Raw genomic sequence first — 18,034 nt, forward strand, 5'->3', positions numbered from 1 at the left:
CCAGAATGGGTTCACTCAAGAACAAAACAGTTGGTATGGAGAACAGATAAATACCCAAAAAGAGGGACTTTTCAAAACAAAAAAATCCAAACCCAAACTACACACACGCACACACAAAACACACCCCACCAAAACAACTACAACCCCCTAACCTAACAAGCAATCAAAAAACCCCACAACCCAGAAAATCCAACCAACCAAGCCAATGCAAATAGGCAGCATCTCAGAAAAAGCAAACAGCAGGCAATTCACTTCTGGGTCACCAGAGAAGCAAGAGGTCTGAGACCCCTTAACCAAGATCTCTACCAGACATGAATACAGTCTCGATTTCTACCAGTTATCATGCTACTAGGAATTAGCATGCTCACAGTAGTGTCAGGAAAAGCAAACAGCTCCACAAGTACCACAACTTGCAGCCAGGTGTATTATCTTATATTATAGATTATCTTATATTAATCTTATCTTTTTCTTTCCTAATCTGAAAGTCTTATTTGCTTCTCCATAAAGGTTCTCCTTTAGAGGAACGGTTGGGAGATGAATAGAGAAAAAAACTTCTAGTCTTTGAATCTTTCTGTTGGATGCTCTCATTTCCTTCCTCAAGATGGAATTACGATGAAGAAAATGGGACAGATACTAATTTGGGCTTGCTCCCACTGCTGGTTTCTACTCTGGAGATGGGATATATATATATATGTACAAATTTCATAAGAACCACCTGAAAATTTCAGCTGCGGTCATATAACTGAATATACTTTCTGAAAAATTCAATTTTTTTTCTCCCAATAAAATAAAAAGATAAGTCGTTCCAAGAACTAACAAGCAGACAATGGTACTTCAGTCTGAAGCATCAGCTACTTCTTAGTTAGCAATACTTGTACAAAAAAATATATATTTACTAGGTTGATGAAGAAAGATGGGCATTTATAGTAGATATTTAATACATCAGAGTATTTTTGTAATTAATGTAGTAATTAACACAACTTTGCGATGCTCTCAGTTTACATACCTGCACCAATCATGGTGATTGGAGATTCTATATATATCCATTCATCAGTATATATTCCAGAGTGAACAAAGATAAGTCCATCAAAATGAGCTTCTTGAACTCCACCAAGAGCATCCTCAATAGTATCATAGTACTAGAAGAAAAGGGACAAGTTTAGAGAAATGTCCATTTCCATTTAAATACAGATATCTAAATACTTTTAAGAACTGCTTTAGATACATACCAGCATATTTTCTCTTCCTTTGTATCTTGCAGGATTACTGTAGAAGTGTTCAGCAAAACCTGGCTTTACATGTGCTCCTTTATACTGAAATAAGGAAAAAAGTCTGTGATAAGTTTGCAGACAGGTGAGTCTGAATGCATGGACAAGAGATCTACTAATCCTCTAATTAACCAGCCATTTGCCAATATCAGTTTGTTCCAAGAGGTAAGGACCACATACTGAGCTCCCATACTAGGTACACGATTCAAAATGGCAACAGTCAAAAATGGTCTGAGCCTAAGGGAGTGATCAACTAAACCTACTTACAGTAGGCCAACCTACTTACACAGCCAGGAGCCTTGAAACCGGCTGAGAGCTTCAAACACCTTATGCACTCCACAGCCACTGTTTTTACATCCATATCTTGATTCTCCAGCAGCTTGCCACAAAACAAACTGCATTTATATGGCGAGGAAAAGAGAACCCTATACCTTCGCTTGCGATGGAATAAACAAAGAAGCCAAGTCAAGCATTTGTCCTCAACAAGTTTCTGATTTCATTAACCAATGACACGCAGCATTGTTCGATTCACTCACCCTGATATTTCTATTACTTATGTTTTTCAAATATCACACCCAGTCATTCTTACAATACCTCTGGAATCTTGGATTAGAGGTTCAATCACATGCCCTAAAGATAACTTGTTGAGCTGCAGTCACTGTGAATCACTATTTAAGCCCAAACTGGTATTACCAATATACTGTTCAGTTTACTAGAGGAAGATGCACACAAATCTGATAACCAGCACACACACTGGTTTAGTAACAGACAACAACAACAACGTATTTGCAGTTTATTTGCGAGCCACAGACCATGACAATCTTTTCCACAGAATTTCAGTGATGCAAAACACAAAGAAAACCCAAGACAGAAGAGCTGGATGCTCACGCACTTTACAATGTTGTGTCTCCCTAAAGTGTGCCTCAAAACAGGAAATAACTTCAGATTTCCCCCTACTGTGTAACACCAGAGGATCTCTCCCCACCTCCTCAGTCACATCACCTTATTTAAAGTTTAAACTCAAGTGAATCACTATTGTCAGCTCCATTTCACAAGTTGGGTTTTTTACTTTTATAAACATCTGTAAATTTGAACATAAACAAATACTACCCTTACCAGTTGCTGGAAGCTTTCTTTCCAGGGATTTGGATGTTCATATTCTTCTGGATTAATCTGATAAAATTTACCAGGTTCAGGATGCATCATGGGACGAGTGTACTCAAATACTTCCATATACAATCTTTTCCTGAGCAGAAGTGTCAAGCAAAAGAGAAAATTAATGCATTTCTGATTACTCTTTCATTTTCACGTAACACCAAAAGTTAAACCCCTTTTATTTTTTCTGGGATTTGCCAGTCTGACAGCGAATTTTACCAAGATCAGTACCCACCACTTAGACACTTCCAAAACCATTTTTCTGTTGTACTGACTTTTGTGTTTTTCTGAGAAAAATTTTGATGTGTTTCATGATTCAAGTGAAAAAGTTCTCAACATGCAATTTCCATGAAGAAATTCAAGCAGTTAGTTACAGTGTTTGTGGAATCAGAGTCTAATTGCATATTAACTACAGCATTGCCTTAACACTTACAAAAGTTAGTAGCACGAGAATAACAAACTTAAAACAAAGTGTGCCACCACCTCTTCCTCACCTTGCCAAAAAAAGACTGAAAAATGCATTCACAGAGAACAAATAATGCACTGTATTCCAAAAAGAGTTCATCAGTGAACAAATTACAGTGGTTTAAAAAGAAGAAAATGGCACACAGCAGTTGGATTCTTTTGATTAGTGCCAGAATGCAAATAATTGCAGTGTCTGAGCCTGCTGATACTAAGCCCAGACTTACAGGATGCCACTGAATCTCAGAAGCTGTAATTCATCTGACAAGACATCCCCAAAGCTGTCTTTAGGACAGAAAAGGGGCATTTTTGTGATGTTATTTTATTCTTTTTCTTTTAGTCTTTATTTTTTAAAAAGCAGCCTAAGAAACATGTTATTTTTCCCTTATAAACAACTACAAATTTAGATCCTTTTTATTCAAACTCTCAATAACCCAGAGGAAGGGTGGATTCAAATGGGGGAAAACAGCCCCAACACCCAACCATTAAACAAAACAAACAAAAATCAAATCAAACCAAACAAACAAACAAAAAAAATTAAGTAACACTATACAAAGCTTGCATCTAACATTAAGAAATATTTTATTTCTTTTGCATCACAATTCCCACTGCAGCCTGCAAAGGGTTAAAGAGGGAAGAAGAAATGGCTACTGAAGGGATTGATTTTTTTAAAACATTGTTTAACTAGTATCTGTACTACTAGAGAATCAAGTTTTACTGTTTAATACATACAATCAGACATTCATAAGTAACAAATAATGCTTAACTGAACCAGACACATTAAAATACAATTGGTTTTAATTCAACTAATTGTAACCAACATTTCAATTTTTCTATTGTACTGGCATCTTGAGCAGCACATCTAGTATTTCTGAAGATAATGAGGAATAGCTTTTCACTTACCACAAAATTGGATCGTTAGCCAGCTCACTGAAGCGTTTACACACACAAGCTGCTCTACAGAGATCCTGCTCCAGCAGGTAGGAGAAGATCTTTAGAACCACTTCATCTGGCAACTTCTCCTGAAGATACTGTTCTGCAGGTGCTGCTATTAAACAGTAATCGATATAAGATTATTGACATATTTAACCACCTCAAATTCTGACTGAAGTAGATTACCAACTTGTCACTTGAAAGATTTCCATTTAAAACGCCAATTATCTCAAAGTAGCCTTCCTTTCTTTTTTTTAAGCATGTTTCTTATAAATCTGAAGGCAAAAAATCCAGAATAAGTTACAGACTTCAAGTCCTCTTTCCAAACATTTTAGTTCACCTTTTTCTATTGGAGGAATCATTCTGTATATGACTGCAGATGTTAAGTAGGCTACTGTGCATGTTCCAGACATACTGGCTTTTCACTGCTACTACCTTCACTGTGATTCCATTAACCCACACTATCCGTAAGATAATAATAATAATGCAGTCCCAAAGCCAAAATCTCTGCAAAATGCTTTTAAATATGAAAGAATTTACTCAGAAATAGTCACTGTCTGGAAAAACTAGTAAAACTTCCTTGGTCTCCCACAAAGAAGACATTAGGAAAAGAGGACACCTGGGATGTGGGAAACCAGTACCCTGCAGTAAATCCAAAGTCTCCTCTTCCACTTACTCCCCTTTATGCTTTTTTTTTTTTTCAAATCAAAAATCTAAACCAGAAGAAGTGTTAGTCTTGCCAGCTGTATTGCTACAGAGAGGCTGGAGAAAGCAGCATTCCCATGTCATTGTGTGGAGATGTGAGTGCACTTTATTAAACCCCTGCTCTTGGGCACACGGGCACTCCACATACACCAGTTCCTTCGGGAAACCCCCACCTGTATTTGTGTTCTCACAAGACCCTTCTGTGGCAGGTATCCTCAGCGCTGGTGAGTTCTGCTTGCACAGGTCACTTGTTTGGTCAACACCTTTAAGATCCTTTCTATGATCCTAAAGGCAGAGCCATACAGAACAGCTGCCAAAGTTTAGAGGATTTGTATGCAAGGCGTTAAAAGCTCTCATCTGCTAAATGCATAGTACAATTACATCCATGTAATGCTCCTTGCATCATTTATTTTCTCCTAGAACATCTGAATCCAAGGAGCAACAGGATTGTGATTTTGGTTACTACAAGAAGACTACTGAAGTGAGCTTAAGAAAGATAACTTACAAAATGGGAGGGAACAACATTCTGAAAAACAGTATCCCCGTGAGATTTCACCCAAAAAAAAAAAGCAGCATCCCAGGACTTCCCTGGGAAAAGCTGCACAAATAAATACATTATTTCCAGCCATAGGAGAGAAAAAAGGAACTGCAAGGATCAGAACTGTGGCTTTATGAAGATGCTGAACTGTGGTCTGTAGACCACATCACCAGCACCTGTGTACTATGAGAGAACCAATTAGAGCTGTTTTTACAGGGTGTCATGCATACAGTCTCCAGTCAGACCAGGTAATAGAAATTCTAAAATATTACTGAGTTTGCAGTGCCTTTCCCTGAACCTGTTCCTTGTTGCACCACTGTATGAGTGTTCCCTTAGTGACTCCCAAATACTGATTTCCTCCAAGATGCCAGAAGGGCATTTTTTGCAGTTGACAGCTGCTCACAGCAGTATCACAGCTCACATTAAGTATAAGCTACAGGTACATGGCACTTCAATCCAACAAAAATCTATGCTGTACCAAAGTGGGAAGTGTCATCATTCCACATGCCCACAACTATTTGCTCCCATAGTATCCCCATCCTCCTACAAACTATTTTTTTATAATCAGATCCTTGTTTTGGTTCATTGCAAGCTACAGAAGTGCTACTATGGAACAAAAGGAAGGAGACAGGGATGAACATCCAGAAGTTGGCCAAAACAGTTCTCTTCAGCAATGGTATTATAATGTCAGATTACAAAATTATTTTTATTCAAAAAACAAAGCAAAAAAAGCCTTATGAGCCAGGTTAAAGCCAGTAAGTCAGTAAAACTTATGAAATGCAAGTAGTCTGGAAAGGTCTTATGCTCAAGAGACACTTGGGGAGCCCAAAGTCTGGAAATCAGAACAGCAGCCCATAAGGGGAATATGGGTGGGCATCACCAAAGAATGTCACATGCACAATCAATGCTGGTTTTTAAAAAGGTCCCTTTCCACTGGAGATATAAAGGTTCTTTCCTGTGTCAAACAGTCAGGAGCAGTTAATTCTACAATCCTAATTACCCTGGAAATGCATCATGGGATAATTGGACATTGCTTCTGAATTCATCTTTTTGTGGTAGCTTTCCAGTTAGATGTAGAGATAGTCTTCTACTGTCTTATTGAAAGCTGAAATGTGATATTGCAAATGCAAGGCAGTAAATCCTCCCAAGTCTTCCATGACCTGTCTTCTCCTTTTAACACACAAATCCCTGAGGCATATAATTTGATCTTCTTCCCAAGACAATCAGTTACTTCAATAAGCAACCTGCAGATTTTTTTCTTCCTCTAAGTTTATATATGTTAGGACCTTGAATAATTCTTTATTGAAGAGGGTAGCTCACTAATGTAGTGCCTCCCACTGCTCCAAAGTTCATACTCCTGTTTTCCTCCCTAGGCCCTATCTCAAAATGAAAATTGAAATCCAGATGTGTTTCCTTACTGCAAGGGACAAGGACCAACTTTGAAAGCGTCAAAGCATTTCCTGAAATAAAAAAAAATACTTTTAAAGGCCTCAGTAAACCCCCTCAAGCCCTGCAATTTTTCAAGCAGTATTTACATAGAAAATTAGGCACTGTTTTCAAAATGAAGATGATGATTTTACACGTGTTTGCTATCCTCACTCAGTTTTATCCAAAATCCTGTAGAAGTGAGCAATTTAACTTAAATTGTCCTTCTGCTCAATTAAGTAGGGGTTGATTTAAAACTTCTCCACTTAAATCACTGATACAGTGATTACTAGGTGAAACTCTCCAGTATAACTTGAAAAAGCTGATTTGCTTCTTAGTTACGACTCAAATTTCCTCTGCATCTAAGAGAGAACTACATGCTTTTGTTCTATAAATCCACACTCCACATCTTGGGTATCTTTTAATAATGTCTCAAAGCAAGGATGCAATTGATGTGTTCTTCCTCTCAGTTTATAAAAATAAGCCAAAACCATTTAAAAGGCTTGTCTGGCCCCCAAATCAGAAAAATTAACGTGCTCCTATTAATGACAGTTTTATGCCTATTGACAAAGTGAAGGTTAAGTACAAAATGCATATTCATATTAAAAAACCCCCACAGTTTTCCAAATAAGTGTCAAAACCAGACAAGAATAAAAATAAAAACAAAGTGCAAGAGGTCATCGCCAATCTTTATCTTTGCTCTAACGTAAGTTGACAGTTGAACTATTTATGATTCAGTAAGTGCTAATGTACTGCACAACTGAAAATCAGAAACACATCTGGTTATGTCATTCTGTTTCCACAGGATATGCGTGAAGCTAATTCAGTTTCAGTTTTGATCATTTACTAGATAGGAATTAGCAAAGTAATACCAAGAAAAGGGGCAGGGAAAGCTGCCTGAAAGTGAATTCCCTTCTTTGTACAAAGACCAAGAATGCCACCCCAAGAATCTCAAATTGCAAATTATGTCTTGTATGGGTACCTTTTTTGTCCACTTTTGTGGAGAAGATGGAGACAAATAGCTTCTACTCTACAAGGAGGTATTTAGTAAAAAATCTTTTCTTGTTAAGAAGCAGAAATATGTCAGAAACATGGCATGTACTGTTCTTGGGAAAATATCTTATAAATCAATGGGAAAAGACAAAAATAAATTTTAAAAGTCAGTAAGTTCTGTAAACTATGAGTTATGCTTGTTCCTGATGTACAGTACAATCAATGAGTGATCCAGTAACCTGCAGTCTCAGTACGTACTGCAAAGCCGTAGTTCAGGGAAAAGGGAAATTTAAAATAGCAACACTCCCAGCAGAACTAAAGCTGAAATCAGTATTAAAATAAGGAGTAGTCTTCTGTTTTCCAACTACTGCCTCCACTCCAGTTGGAAACTCCAATTGACTGGCATTTCTCTTTCGACTCCACCAAATTTTCCTCAACTCAGAGTCCACACAAAAAGGAATGGTTTTCCACCAAGACATTTTCCTGTGTTTCCAGTCCCATGCCTTCATTTCATCTACAGTTCTAAAATAAATCAACTGTACACAAGAATACACAATCTCCACTGATGAGGAAGTCTCATGCTTACAACTCAATTCCAACAGCTATGATTACCTATGCCAACAAAAAACAGGGTGGGAGGGGTTTGTGTGTTAAAATAAATCTCACCACAATCAATACTTGTAGAAATTTAGAGGAATCTCTCAGAAACTCAAGAAAGAAAATAACAAAACTCCATCACCTGTACTGGGAAAGAGATTAATTGCAAATGGGTTGTGGAGGACACTCCCTTGTTAGATTGTGACTGGTTTGAATACAATCTTAAAAGTAAAATTGTAACAATTGTACAATTGTAACAACTACTCTGTTAATTCCATGCTAGAGAAGCCTCAACAATCCCTGTACTCTCCCCACACGAGCTCAAGAATTTAACAAAAGGAATGCACAGCGAAAGTGTGGAGAATTCCTTTGGAAATCAGTGTCATTTGTGCTGTAAGCTGTACCACAGGACTCAAGTAAAGCTACACACCTTCACTTAAGCAAAGAGGCGAGTAAAAGCACAATGAAAAATACAGCAAGAAAGTGAATGACATGGAAAAAAGCCTAAGAACTGGCAAGAGAAACTGAGGCCGTGTCAAGATGACTTTGCACAGGGCTTCAGATAGCAAATCAGGAAATGAATCAAAGCAAAATGACACAGGCTGATGTCCAATTGGTTCTGGCTATTTCAAGGATATAAATCTGAGATTAAATGGTTCTTAAACAGCTGCTGAAATCAGGAGTTAATCAAAGAGAGGGAGAATGAAACAGCGGGAAAGAGACAGAGTTTGAAAGATAAAATCTACACTATGGAGAAGGTGAGGAGCCAGAAAGAGCAGACCTCAACAGAAGCAATGAAAGCAGACCAAAGCCTTGAGCCAGCTGCTCAGTTTTACTTCACAATATTAAGGGAGACATGGATTAAAAAAAAAAAAAAAAACACACAAAAAAACCCAACCAAACCAAAAACCAAGAAAAGCAACAGAAACCACATCAATGGGAGTTGGCGAGAATTGGTGTTGATTTTCCAGGGAAAAGTGACAGCAGATCTCCTGGAACCAAAGAGTGTGTCGGGAAACAAAAAGGTATAGAAGTGGAGAGACTGAAAACTACACAGAGAAAAAGTACAAGTAGGGTATGTGTGCCTGTGTATATCTATGATGTGGGTACACACAAAATACACACACAATATAATTATATACACACGTATTGCACATGTGTGCCTATTATACCATGTACATATACTGTAGCTGTGTGCAAAAGTATATGCACATCTATATATATAGGCATATGCATATTTTTATTTAAAAACACACAAACTCTCTCCACAATTAAGTGCTATAACAACATACCAGAACTACGTCTAAACAATACCATCAATAGGAGAAATGGTAAGTAAGGCACCATTGCAGCCTTACTGCTCCCAGCAGTAACTTAGATACAACTACACAGCATTGTGAGGAGAATAAAAAACAACCAAAACCTGCCTGCAGTGAAGCAGACAGACTAAAGAATCAGATTCTAAAAATTCTGATTAAAATCATCATTCCAAATTTGAAGTTCAGAACAAGCCAGTTTTGGGGATTTTCCACTACTGTTTCTTAGCTGGAGAGCACACAGGAAAGGTTAAGTTTGGGGGTGATGTGTGGGGTTGCATGTGAAACTAAACTGTCCTTCTCTCTCACCCCATTTTTAGTACAAAGTTATTACCTGATAAATCCTGGGATTTTCCAGATACTCTAGCACGTTTTGCTCGGTGGCCAAAGTTTTCAGTAGTTGAAGTGGAGGCACCCTTTAGTGAAATAAATAAGAATTAGTTCAGTCACTAGGTAACTTGTGAAAAATACTAAATTAGTATCATATTCTTGAATCAGTAAGATTTCCTTTACAATTAAAAACAAAGAGGTTACCTCCATACTGCTCTTTGTAGGGCAAGCTGTTCTTTTAGGTAGAAGAGTTTTTCTGCGAAGTTGGTATGGACTATTTTGTGCACCAGGACCTGATTCTTCTGCAACCATATCTGCAGGTACATCATCATCTGTAAACAAAAAAAGAAATTTGATAATTGGAATTTTAATTTTGTTTTATACCAGGAAAATGCTTCAGAAATTTTCTGGTAAGTCAGGAGGGTGGGGAGGAAGTGCAAGAGAACAGAAAAGCTCTAGTTAAAAAAAAAACAAACCAAAAAAACCCAGAATATACACAGCATACATAAAGCTACATGAGACACCTAGGCTTTTGGTTTCTCTGCAAGCATTTAATTCACTACACTAATTCCATCACCTCATTACCTCAAATTTTTCACCTAACACAATCAGCAGAACAAGGAACGCGGGATTTCAATTATTAACTAGATGTTATCAAGAAATCCTTTAGTAAACATAACATTTAGTACAAAACTCAAGGCAGAATTTTCCTCTAACATTTCAGGAATAGCCCAGGACAGCATACAGAACCTTCTGTAAAATAGAGGTAGCTTTAAATACATCCTCTTCACCTAAATTATACGTTAGAAAACTAAGAGCATATTTTCTCCCTGCCCCCTAAAAAAAGAAGTGCAGAAAGTGTGATGAGAATAATTTTAAAGTTTTTGATTCACTACTTTCAATTTTCCCTATTCATATATTTATGGAACATACTTGAAATAAGCAAGGAATAATTACTTATCACTGCATGCCCTATAACCAGCATTACATTATAAAGTTACAAGAATTTTAAAAAGGCCAGGAAAAAAAACCAAACAAAAAACCCAAGAAAATAAATTTAAGCCAACTCCACTGAAGTAAAAGGTATACTTTTTGCAGGTGCTTAACTGTGAGAAAAAAATTTTGGATTTCCTTTTCATTTTAATTGGTCTTTTGTTCTTAAGCTGGGCAAAATGTGATGTGGAAGTGATAGCCAGAAAAGCAGTGCTGCAGAGCCAGCAGTTTTCCTAAATATATTAGGTTGAGAAGAGACTGATGTAAAAAAAAAAAAAAAAAAAAAAAAAAAAAAAAAAAAAAAAAAAAAAAAAAGCCACAAAAAAGCCCCAATATCCCACCATAAAACTCCCCTACCCTTCCAATATTAAAGTAATTTGTTTAAAACACAAAGAAACAACTCTAAAGAGACTCTCTTACATTTCAAAATCTTAATATCATGATTTTCCTAAGGGGTTTTTGGTTTAACAATAATTACAAAACTGGATTACACATACCATCAAAACAATAAAACTCTGAGAGAAAAACCCCCCACACTAATTCAGCGTCCTCCTGCTCTCTTATGGTGCCATTTTTTTCTGTTCCCTAGCTGGTTTTTATAAATTGCAACCTTGCCATGTACCGTAACAGATCACAACACTGCCAGGACATCTAATTGAGGACAGAATCTGGTACAAAGACGAAGTTCACTGGTGGTACATGTGCAACTTCACACAGGCAGCTCAAAGCAATCTAGGAGAGCTTCAGCAGCTCATCAATCCACCTGGAAACCAACCTGCAAGTACCACCTCCGTGATTAGCTTTTGGCCAGCCCAGCACAGCCACGAGGGGACAAGACCACATGACTGGCAAGAACCACCACCTCCTTTTGCAGCACAGGTTTTAGGGACAGAAGTGAATGGTGGAACTTCTACCAAGACCCACCACCTTTTAAAACAGAGACACCTCTGTAACTTCACCTACAAGATGGCTCAGTCTTCCTGTCTGCTGCTTACAGAGCACACCTCACTAGCAGCTGAACACTTCTACCTCAGAAGCCTAAGTAAGCATGAATTACGTAAAAAAACCTAAAGAACACTGACACACGACCAGCAGTTTTCTTGTGGAGTGTCTGGCCCAGTGTTGGCATTGTGTGCCTGTGGGAGACTGCTGACCTAAGAGCAGACCCACTGCATACTCATGATTCAGTCGCCTGGTTTTACCTGTTTCTTTTCATCCCTATCAAAAACACCCCACCAATTTCACAAGATATCAACAGGCAGAAGATAGCAGCCTCCCCTGGCACACCAGAGCTGAAAAAGAAGCAGAGGGTGTAAAGCAGGCCCTGCCAGGAAAAATTCAGGCACCACCACCAGTCCGAAGGCTCTCTCATAGCAAAACACCCAAACGTACTCAAACATCGCCACACAGATCTACTCTGCACTCCTTGTTTCTATTTTAAATTTGATACACTAATTATGATTTCTGTTGCTAACATCTTCCAGAAGCTAACCAGGGACTTTGAGTGCTGTGTCTTAAAGCCTCTACTGCTCCCCTACTTTGCATTAAAGACACAAGATGACTGTCAGCAGAGCTGGTTTTTTCCCCCTATTCTGGATGGTCGGTACAATAGTTCAAAATTGCCACATGAGACACAGCAAAAGCATCACAAGCAAAGACAACAGGAAAAAGAGAAAAATAAAAATCAAAGCACAGAATTTTGATCCCTCAATAGGTGATGAAAAGGGCACAGACAAACCCCAATCAGGTCTTCAGAAGTAAACCCATGGAGGCCACAAAGGACAAAACATATTAGTGCTGGAAAGAGAAGGCAGAAGCCTGAGGGGGAAAATGGCAGTAAAGGTCAGTTTGGCTGAAACACTGAAGGACTGGGTAAGCAGAAGAGAAATGTATTCATTTTCTTGCAGTGGTTTTAGGAAGATGGCAGGAGTCCCGCTCAAAGATCACTTTTCTAGCACAGACGACATTAAGGGATATGCGCACGTTCACTCACGCTCACCGCGGGTATCAGAAGAATTAAAATCTTCCTTTTTCCATTTGAACAGCAAGTAAGAGGAGGGAAGGGTAGCAAGGGAAAGCAAGAATCCATATGGCATGGGAGGCAGAAGGGTGCCCAGCACACACGAGCCAAGGTGCCCTTCACTGCTGAGCAGTGCCAGCCTGGGGGCACCGGTCCATGTGGCCGTGCACCTGGAACGTATGGTGACACAGGCTCCTGAATTGTGGGAGCAGCTCACAGGGAGAAGGTGCTTCAGGAGCCAAGATCCTCTGGCCTGGCCCTGCCCCCAACCTACTGACAGGTTGACACGTCACCTGCACAAGTGACGTGCTTATGGAAGGATAACCACAGTCAGGTGAGCTGGATGACATCTTTCTCACCAACAGTTTTTGCCACACATCTGAGGGGCTGCTGCACAGATGATTTCTGACACTTCAGGAACAACAACTGATCGTGTTTTTCCAAGTGCAGCCTGTGTACTGCCAAGTGGAACGCTACCAAGAAACCTGAAGGTCTTGAGCGATCCTTTACAGAAGTAGCCTCAGTGCTTGTTTTTAGCCTTCCAAACGCTCCCTGCAAGCTCTGAACAGACTAAACCAGCTACAGGGGGAGCCTTCAGAGAAATGTTGCTCACAAAGTAGTATTTCCCCAACACTGCACATTATCCTTCCCTGAGCAAGCAATGTAACAACTCTTAAAAAAGACTGAGAACTCCAAGAGCTCTATTTTGAAAATCCTTCCCTAAAAACCACTTAAAACGTATGCTGTTTCAAAGCAGAAAAATCTATTTTAAAATACAGAACTTCAGTGCCTCCAAAATATTTTGAAAAACCTAATTTTGAAGTGTGTCAGCTAAACATACATAGAAAGCATTATAATCACATTTGTCAATGACAGAAGCATAAAAGTCAATAAACAAATTTGGAAGAATGTGTGTGTAATATTAATATCCTCACACAAATACCTGCTGAAATGACTGCCAGATGCTGTCACAGTCTTAACCAAGCCATATACATCTGCAGTTTTTAAGAAATTAAATTAAGTTGAATCTGCTCTCAAATAAATATTTACCTGAATATTTTACACCAATTATATTGTATAGTAAGATAAAATAATTTCAAACAAAATCATGTTTATTGAACTTTGTGACACTGACAGGTCAAAACCTAAATTTAAATTAAGAATTATCTCAGTTCATAGTGCAAAATGACTCTTGAAACCTGAACCATATACAAGCTTTAAGACTCACAAAAGACCAGTAAGGGCAAATACTGCCATGAGGGAAAGAAAAGAAATCTGCCATTCTGGCAACTGCTATAATCAGTGGAAGTGATTATATGGAAGTGAGTACATTAAAATGCTATGGAAGTGAGTACATTAAAATAAAGAAAAAAATTAAAATGACACAATCAACTTCTTCTGTTTCATGAAGACATTTTAAGTTACAGAAAAGTGACAAAGGGTTGTCAAAATAGTTTATTTATTGAGAAAAAAAAAAAACAACAAAACCACCTACAGATTACTTCTAGTGAAAGTTCATCACGTCAGCAACACCTTTTCCAAAACATCTGCATATGATGTAGTTTCATTTCTACCTTATATGTGTTCCATTAATATTTCCAAAAATCATCTTACATATAAATGACAAGTAGAGTGAAGATAGTAAGGTTGATAAAGCTTCTTTTTTTTTTTAAAGGTATTAAAACCCCCCCAAATTGACTCATTGACTCAGCAGTTAAAAAGGAAACAAGGGGGACTCAAGGGAGGCAGTTCATATACTAACCTGTAGGATTTAAATCACTTCAGTTTTAACATTGCAGCTTCACATTTTTGTGCTAATTTTCCACATCTTCTCCAAATGGGGCAGGAGGAACAAAACAAACCAAACAAAAATATTTGTAGTCAAGAGAAGCAAAAGACTGGGGGTGGCAGATATTTCCAGACAGACACAGTATTGAAATTGTTCCTGCAGACTGGGGGAAGAAAGTAGTGGGAAACATAACCAACCAGTTTTAAAATAGAAAAATCCAAATCAAACTGGGAGTAGATCCTAAAAAAACAGCTCTGAAAAATAAAGTTAATCCATATTGAACCTATTTGAATGAAGCCATAATTCATCTTGCCTATCAAACAAATTTCAACAGTAACAAGAGTTCATTACACATTGTCTTTAAGTAGAACTAGTACAACTTCAGAATGAAATAATAAACTATTAAGATAAAAAAACCCCAATACTGTCAGTCTTCTTAATTAGAAGAAAATCTGAGTAAAGCAACTAAAATGTGAACTGATACAGTTCACTTGCTTTGGGTAGAGCGAATCTTGCCATAAATTTGGCAAAACATGGATAAGGCATAGTGCCAACCTGTGAGATGACAGTTCCAAATACCTCATTGCTGGATTAGTTCAAAATTGCAACAGAGAAGAACAAGTTTAAGGGAGTAAAGAAGGAAGGTACACCCAACAGGACCAGCAATAATGGCCAAAAAACTTACAGAACACAAATACAAGGCAGGAGTTCTGTATTTGCACATACAGTAACTGCAAAAACATTAACATCTCTGTAACAAACTGTCCACACAAAAAATAAGCAGAACACACCCACCCACCATTTTTCTTTAAGGAGCAAAGTCTCTGGGAGTGAGCTGTTAAATAAATGTATGTAGCAGTGGTGTGACTGACACTCATCCTGTGTCCTTGCAAACACTCCCAACAAGTGGCTGACACTCAAAAGCAGACACAGTACCAAAACATGATACTGAGTAAAGAAATTGTACGTTCTACCCTGCATCTCAGAGCAAAGGTTTCTCACACTAGTAGAGGCTTTCCCATGGATTCCAGACAGCATCTGAGGGTTAGTTTAAATTATGGATGGCTTAAGGTTGCTTTTGAAAACCACTAGCTAGGAATACCACTCCCATGAAGGGAAGAAGAAAAAAAAAATACAAGAGTGAGAAAAATGACGTGCAAAAGTCATTGAGCCCAGATTCAATGTGTCCTCAGGGCAGGAGAATTTTGGTGGTCCTTCACTGTCAAGTTCCACTTCTCCAAAGTGAATTTCTAAACAAACCAAACCCAAATAAAAAGCCCCCCAAAAAACAAGAGGCATGTATAGAGCTGTTCCCTTCATTTTATGTTTAATGTTAAAAATACAATATTAAAATAAGAAATAGCTGCAAATTCATTTACTACTAACACCAAAGAGTTTAATAAATACTGTAATATATTTTCATTATCATTAGGGAAAGAAACCCTGCAGTATTTTCCCAAGCAAGATCCAAAGCAGCTCAAGTCACAGAAAGATAAAATCTAAGAGGTGGTATTTTTGTAAGGTTCTAATGGCACTGCTCAACGAGAAGGATTAACCTCTGACAGGAGTCAAAGCTGTTTGGAACTGGAAGAGACCCTGCAAGAAAAAGATTCAGAGACAGATCTCTACTCAGAGCAGCTCTCAGCTGGGAAAGGGGACAGACCTAACATTAAAAATGTATGCTTTCTTAAAGACTACGGAAAGATCAGACTTGCCGAACACCATATGGGACAACAACTAGACACAATAACCATTACTGACTACTAGAATATTTTAAATATACATACAATTTCTTACTGATAATAAACCAGAGATACATAACACTACACAAGCCTACTGCAACTTTTACCAGTTTATTTAATAAACAAAAAGTATTTGGAATACCTTGAATTTTTCCTGTATAGAAATTCTTTCTTAAATTGAAAGAGGAAAAAAGTTACGCTTAAGCTAAAAGTCTCAGTACTTGTACAGAGTACAATAAAAAACCACATAACGCACCACCCTCACCCCAAGAACCAAACAGCACCTTTCTGGAATTTACATTTTAAGCTTTTAAACATTGATACCCAAACGGGACATTGGAAATAGGTCGTGCAGTCATCGTGGCCTAAAAAGAGTAAGAATAGATCAGACACTCAAACTCTACCTGTATTTGTTCAAAAGCTTGTGTTAGTTTTACCGCACATGTAAATTATTTTCTACAAGGAGAAAAACAACTACTTCTAGCTACACTGAGTTTCTTAAGGCTTAGATTATTTCTTGTGATAAACAAAAGTTAATTTCCCTAAGAGGCTAAGAATCTGATCTTTTCTCCTCAGCACACTTTGAAGCCCACTATAGCAATGCTCACGTAGGTCTCTCAAATCACATGGGAGAGAAAACACTCCTTCAAAGGTCTGTCAGGTCAAGTGGCACCCTCGAAATGCTGCACATGCTAAAACACAGCTTACACAGCAAGGCACAAACTTCAGTTCTTAGAGCTGGCACAAACCAGACAAAGTGAAAGGAGACAACTGGGAAAGAAACTGGCTGCAAGCCCAAAACTTGTCCCCACCTGTTTTTCTTAAAAAATTATCTACAGTCACAAACAGCTATTCACATCTTTAAACCTCATTCAGTACAGAGTTCATGGTCCAAAACCATGTAGCACAAAAACCATGTGTGAACACTAGTTAAAAACCCCTCCAGGTACTCCAGAATATTTTCCTTTTCGCAAGTCAGGAGTAAAAAGTGGTAACTAGGATTTGATGAAAAATTCTGGTTTCTTTCCACAACCACACCTCCAAAAGAGATATTTAACATCAGGTTAAAGATTGAATTTCTAAAGGAGTACATTAACATGCACATTTTTATTAGACATACAGAATAACTGTGCAACTACCTGCATACTTGAGCTGCTTGTTAGATAACTCGTTTTAGAGAGGGAAGAAAAAGATCTTCTTTTTAGAATAAGCAGCTCTAATCATCAGCACTAGCATGTAGAACTGATGAACTAGAATAAGGAGATAGATTTTTTTTTAATTATATTGTTTTCCCAAACTGCTGATAACTGTATTACAGCATCATATATAACATTTAGCAAAGTAATAAACAAATCTCCAGGTGGCTGCCTTGCAATTATTTTATTAAAAGAACTGCCCTTCCTGCTTAATAGGCAGCTTGACTTCTGCTCTGACAAGCTTTCATTGAGAAGGGACAAGGATCCCTTTTTGGGTGCATTCCTCATTTATAAAGCAACACTTTCAAAGCTGTGGCCTTGCCGCACGGTTGCTCGATGTCACAGTGAAAAAGCTGACCAAGTAGATTTTAAGAAATATATTCAGAAATATACATTGTTTAAGAGCCTTTCCTATGTAGTGCTTAAGAGCCTTTTCTTATTATATTTCTGAGTGATACTAAATAAAATAGACTTTATTACTACAAGCTGGGGGGGGGTTCTGTCTGACTACTGACTCAAGATTCCAACTAGGACCAATTAAAATTTCTACCTGGTCATACTGCTTCATTTGT

The 18,034-nt window shown here is 37.9% G+C and overlaps 1 protein-coding gene across 2 annotated transcripts in view; it reads right to left on the minus strand.

Annotated features, from left to right (window-relative positions):
* FBXO11 (F-box protein 11) overlaps window positions 1-18,034 on the minus strand; it is a 72,180-nt gene that overhangs the window by 26,658 nt on the left and 27,488 nt on the right. The window contains exons 2-7 of one of the 2 annotated variants that reach the window (XM_039378692.1): window positions 9,927-10,054; window positions 9,727-9,808; window positions 3,789-3,930; window positions 2,385-2,514; window positions 1,230-1,313; window positions 1,007-1,139 (exon numbers count right to left, since the gene is read on the minus strand). In XM_039378692.1, coding sequence (XP_039234626.1) covers window positions 1,007-1,139; window positions 1,230-1,313; window positions 2,385-2,514; window positions 3,789-3,930; window positions 9,727-9,808; window positions 9,927-10,054 — 699 coding nt within the window. Of the gene's footprint in view, window positions 1-1,006; window positions 1,140-1,229; window positions 1,314-2,384; window positions 2,515-3,788; window positions 3,934-9,726; window positions 9,809-9,926; window positions 10,055-18,034 lie in introns of both variants that reach the window. The other variant, XM_039378691.1, reaches the window with a different exon arrangement.

Source organism: Pipra filicauda, unplaced genomic scaffold, assembly GCF_003945595.2.
Source record: "Pipra filicauda isolate LSUMZ 115617 unplaced genomic scaffold, ASM394559v2 scaffold143_size2779998_pilon, whole genome shotgun sequence".
NCBI lineage: Eukaryota > Metazoa > Chordata > Aves > Passeriformes > Pipridae > Pipra > Pipra filicauda.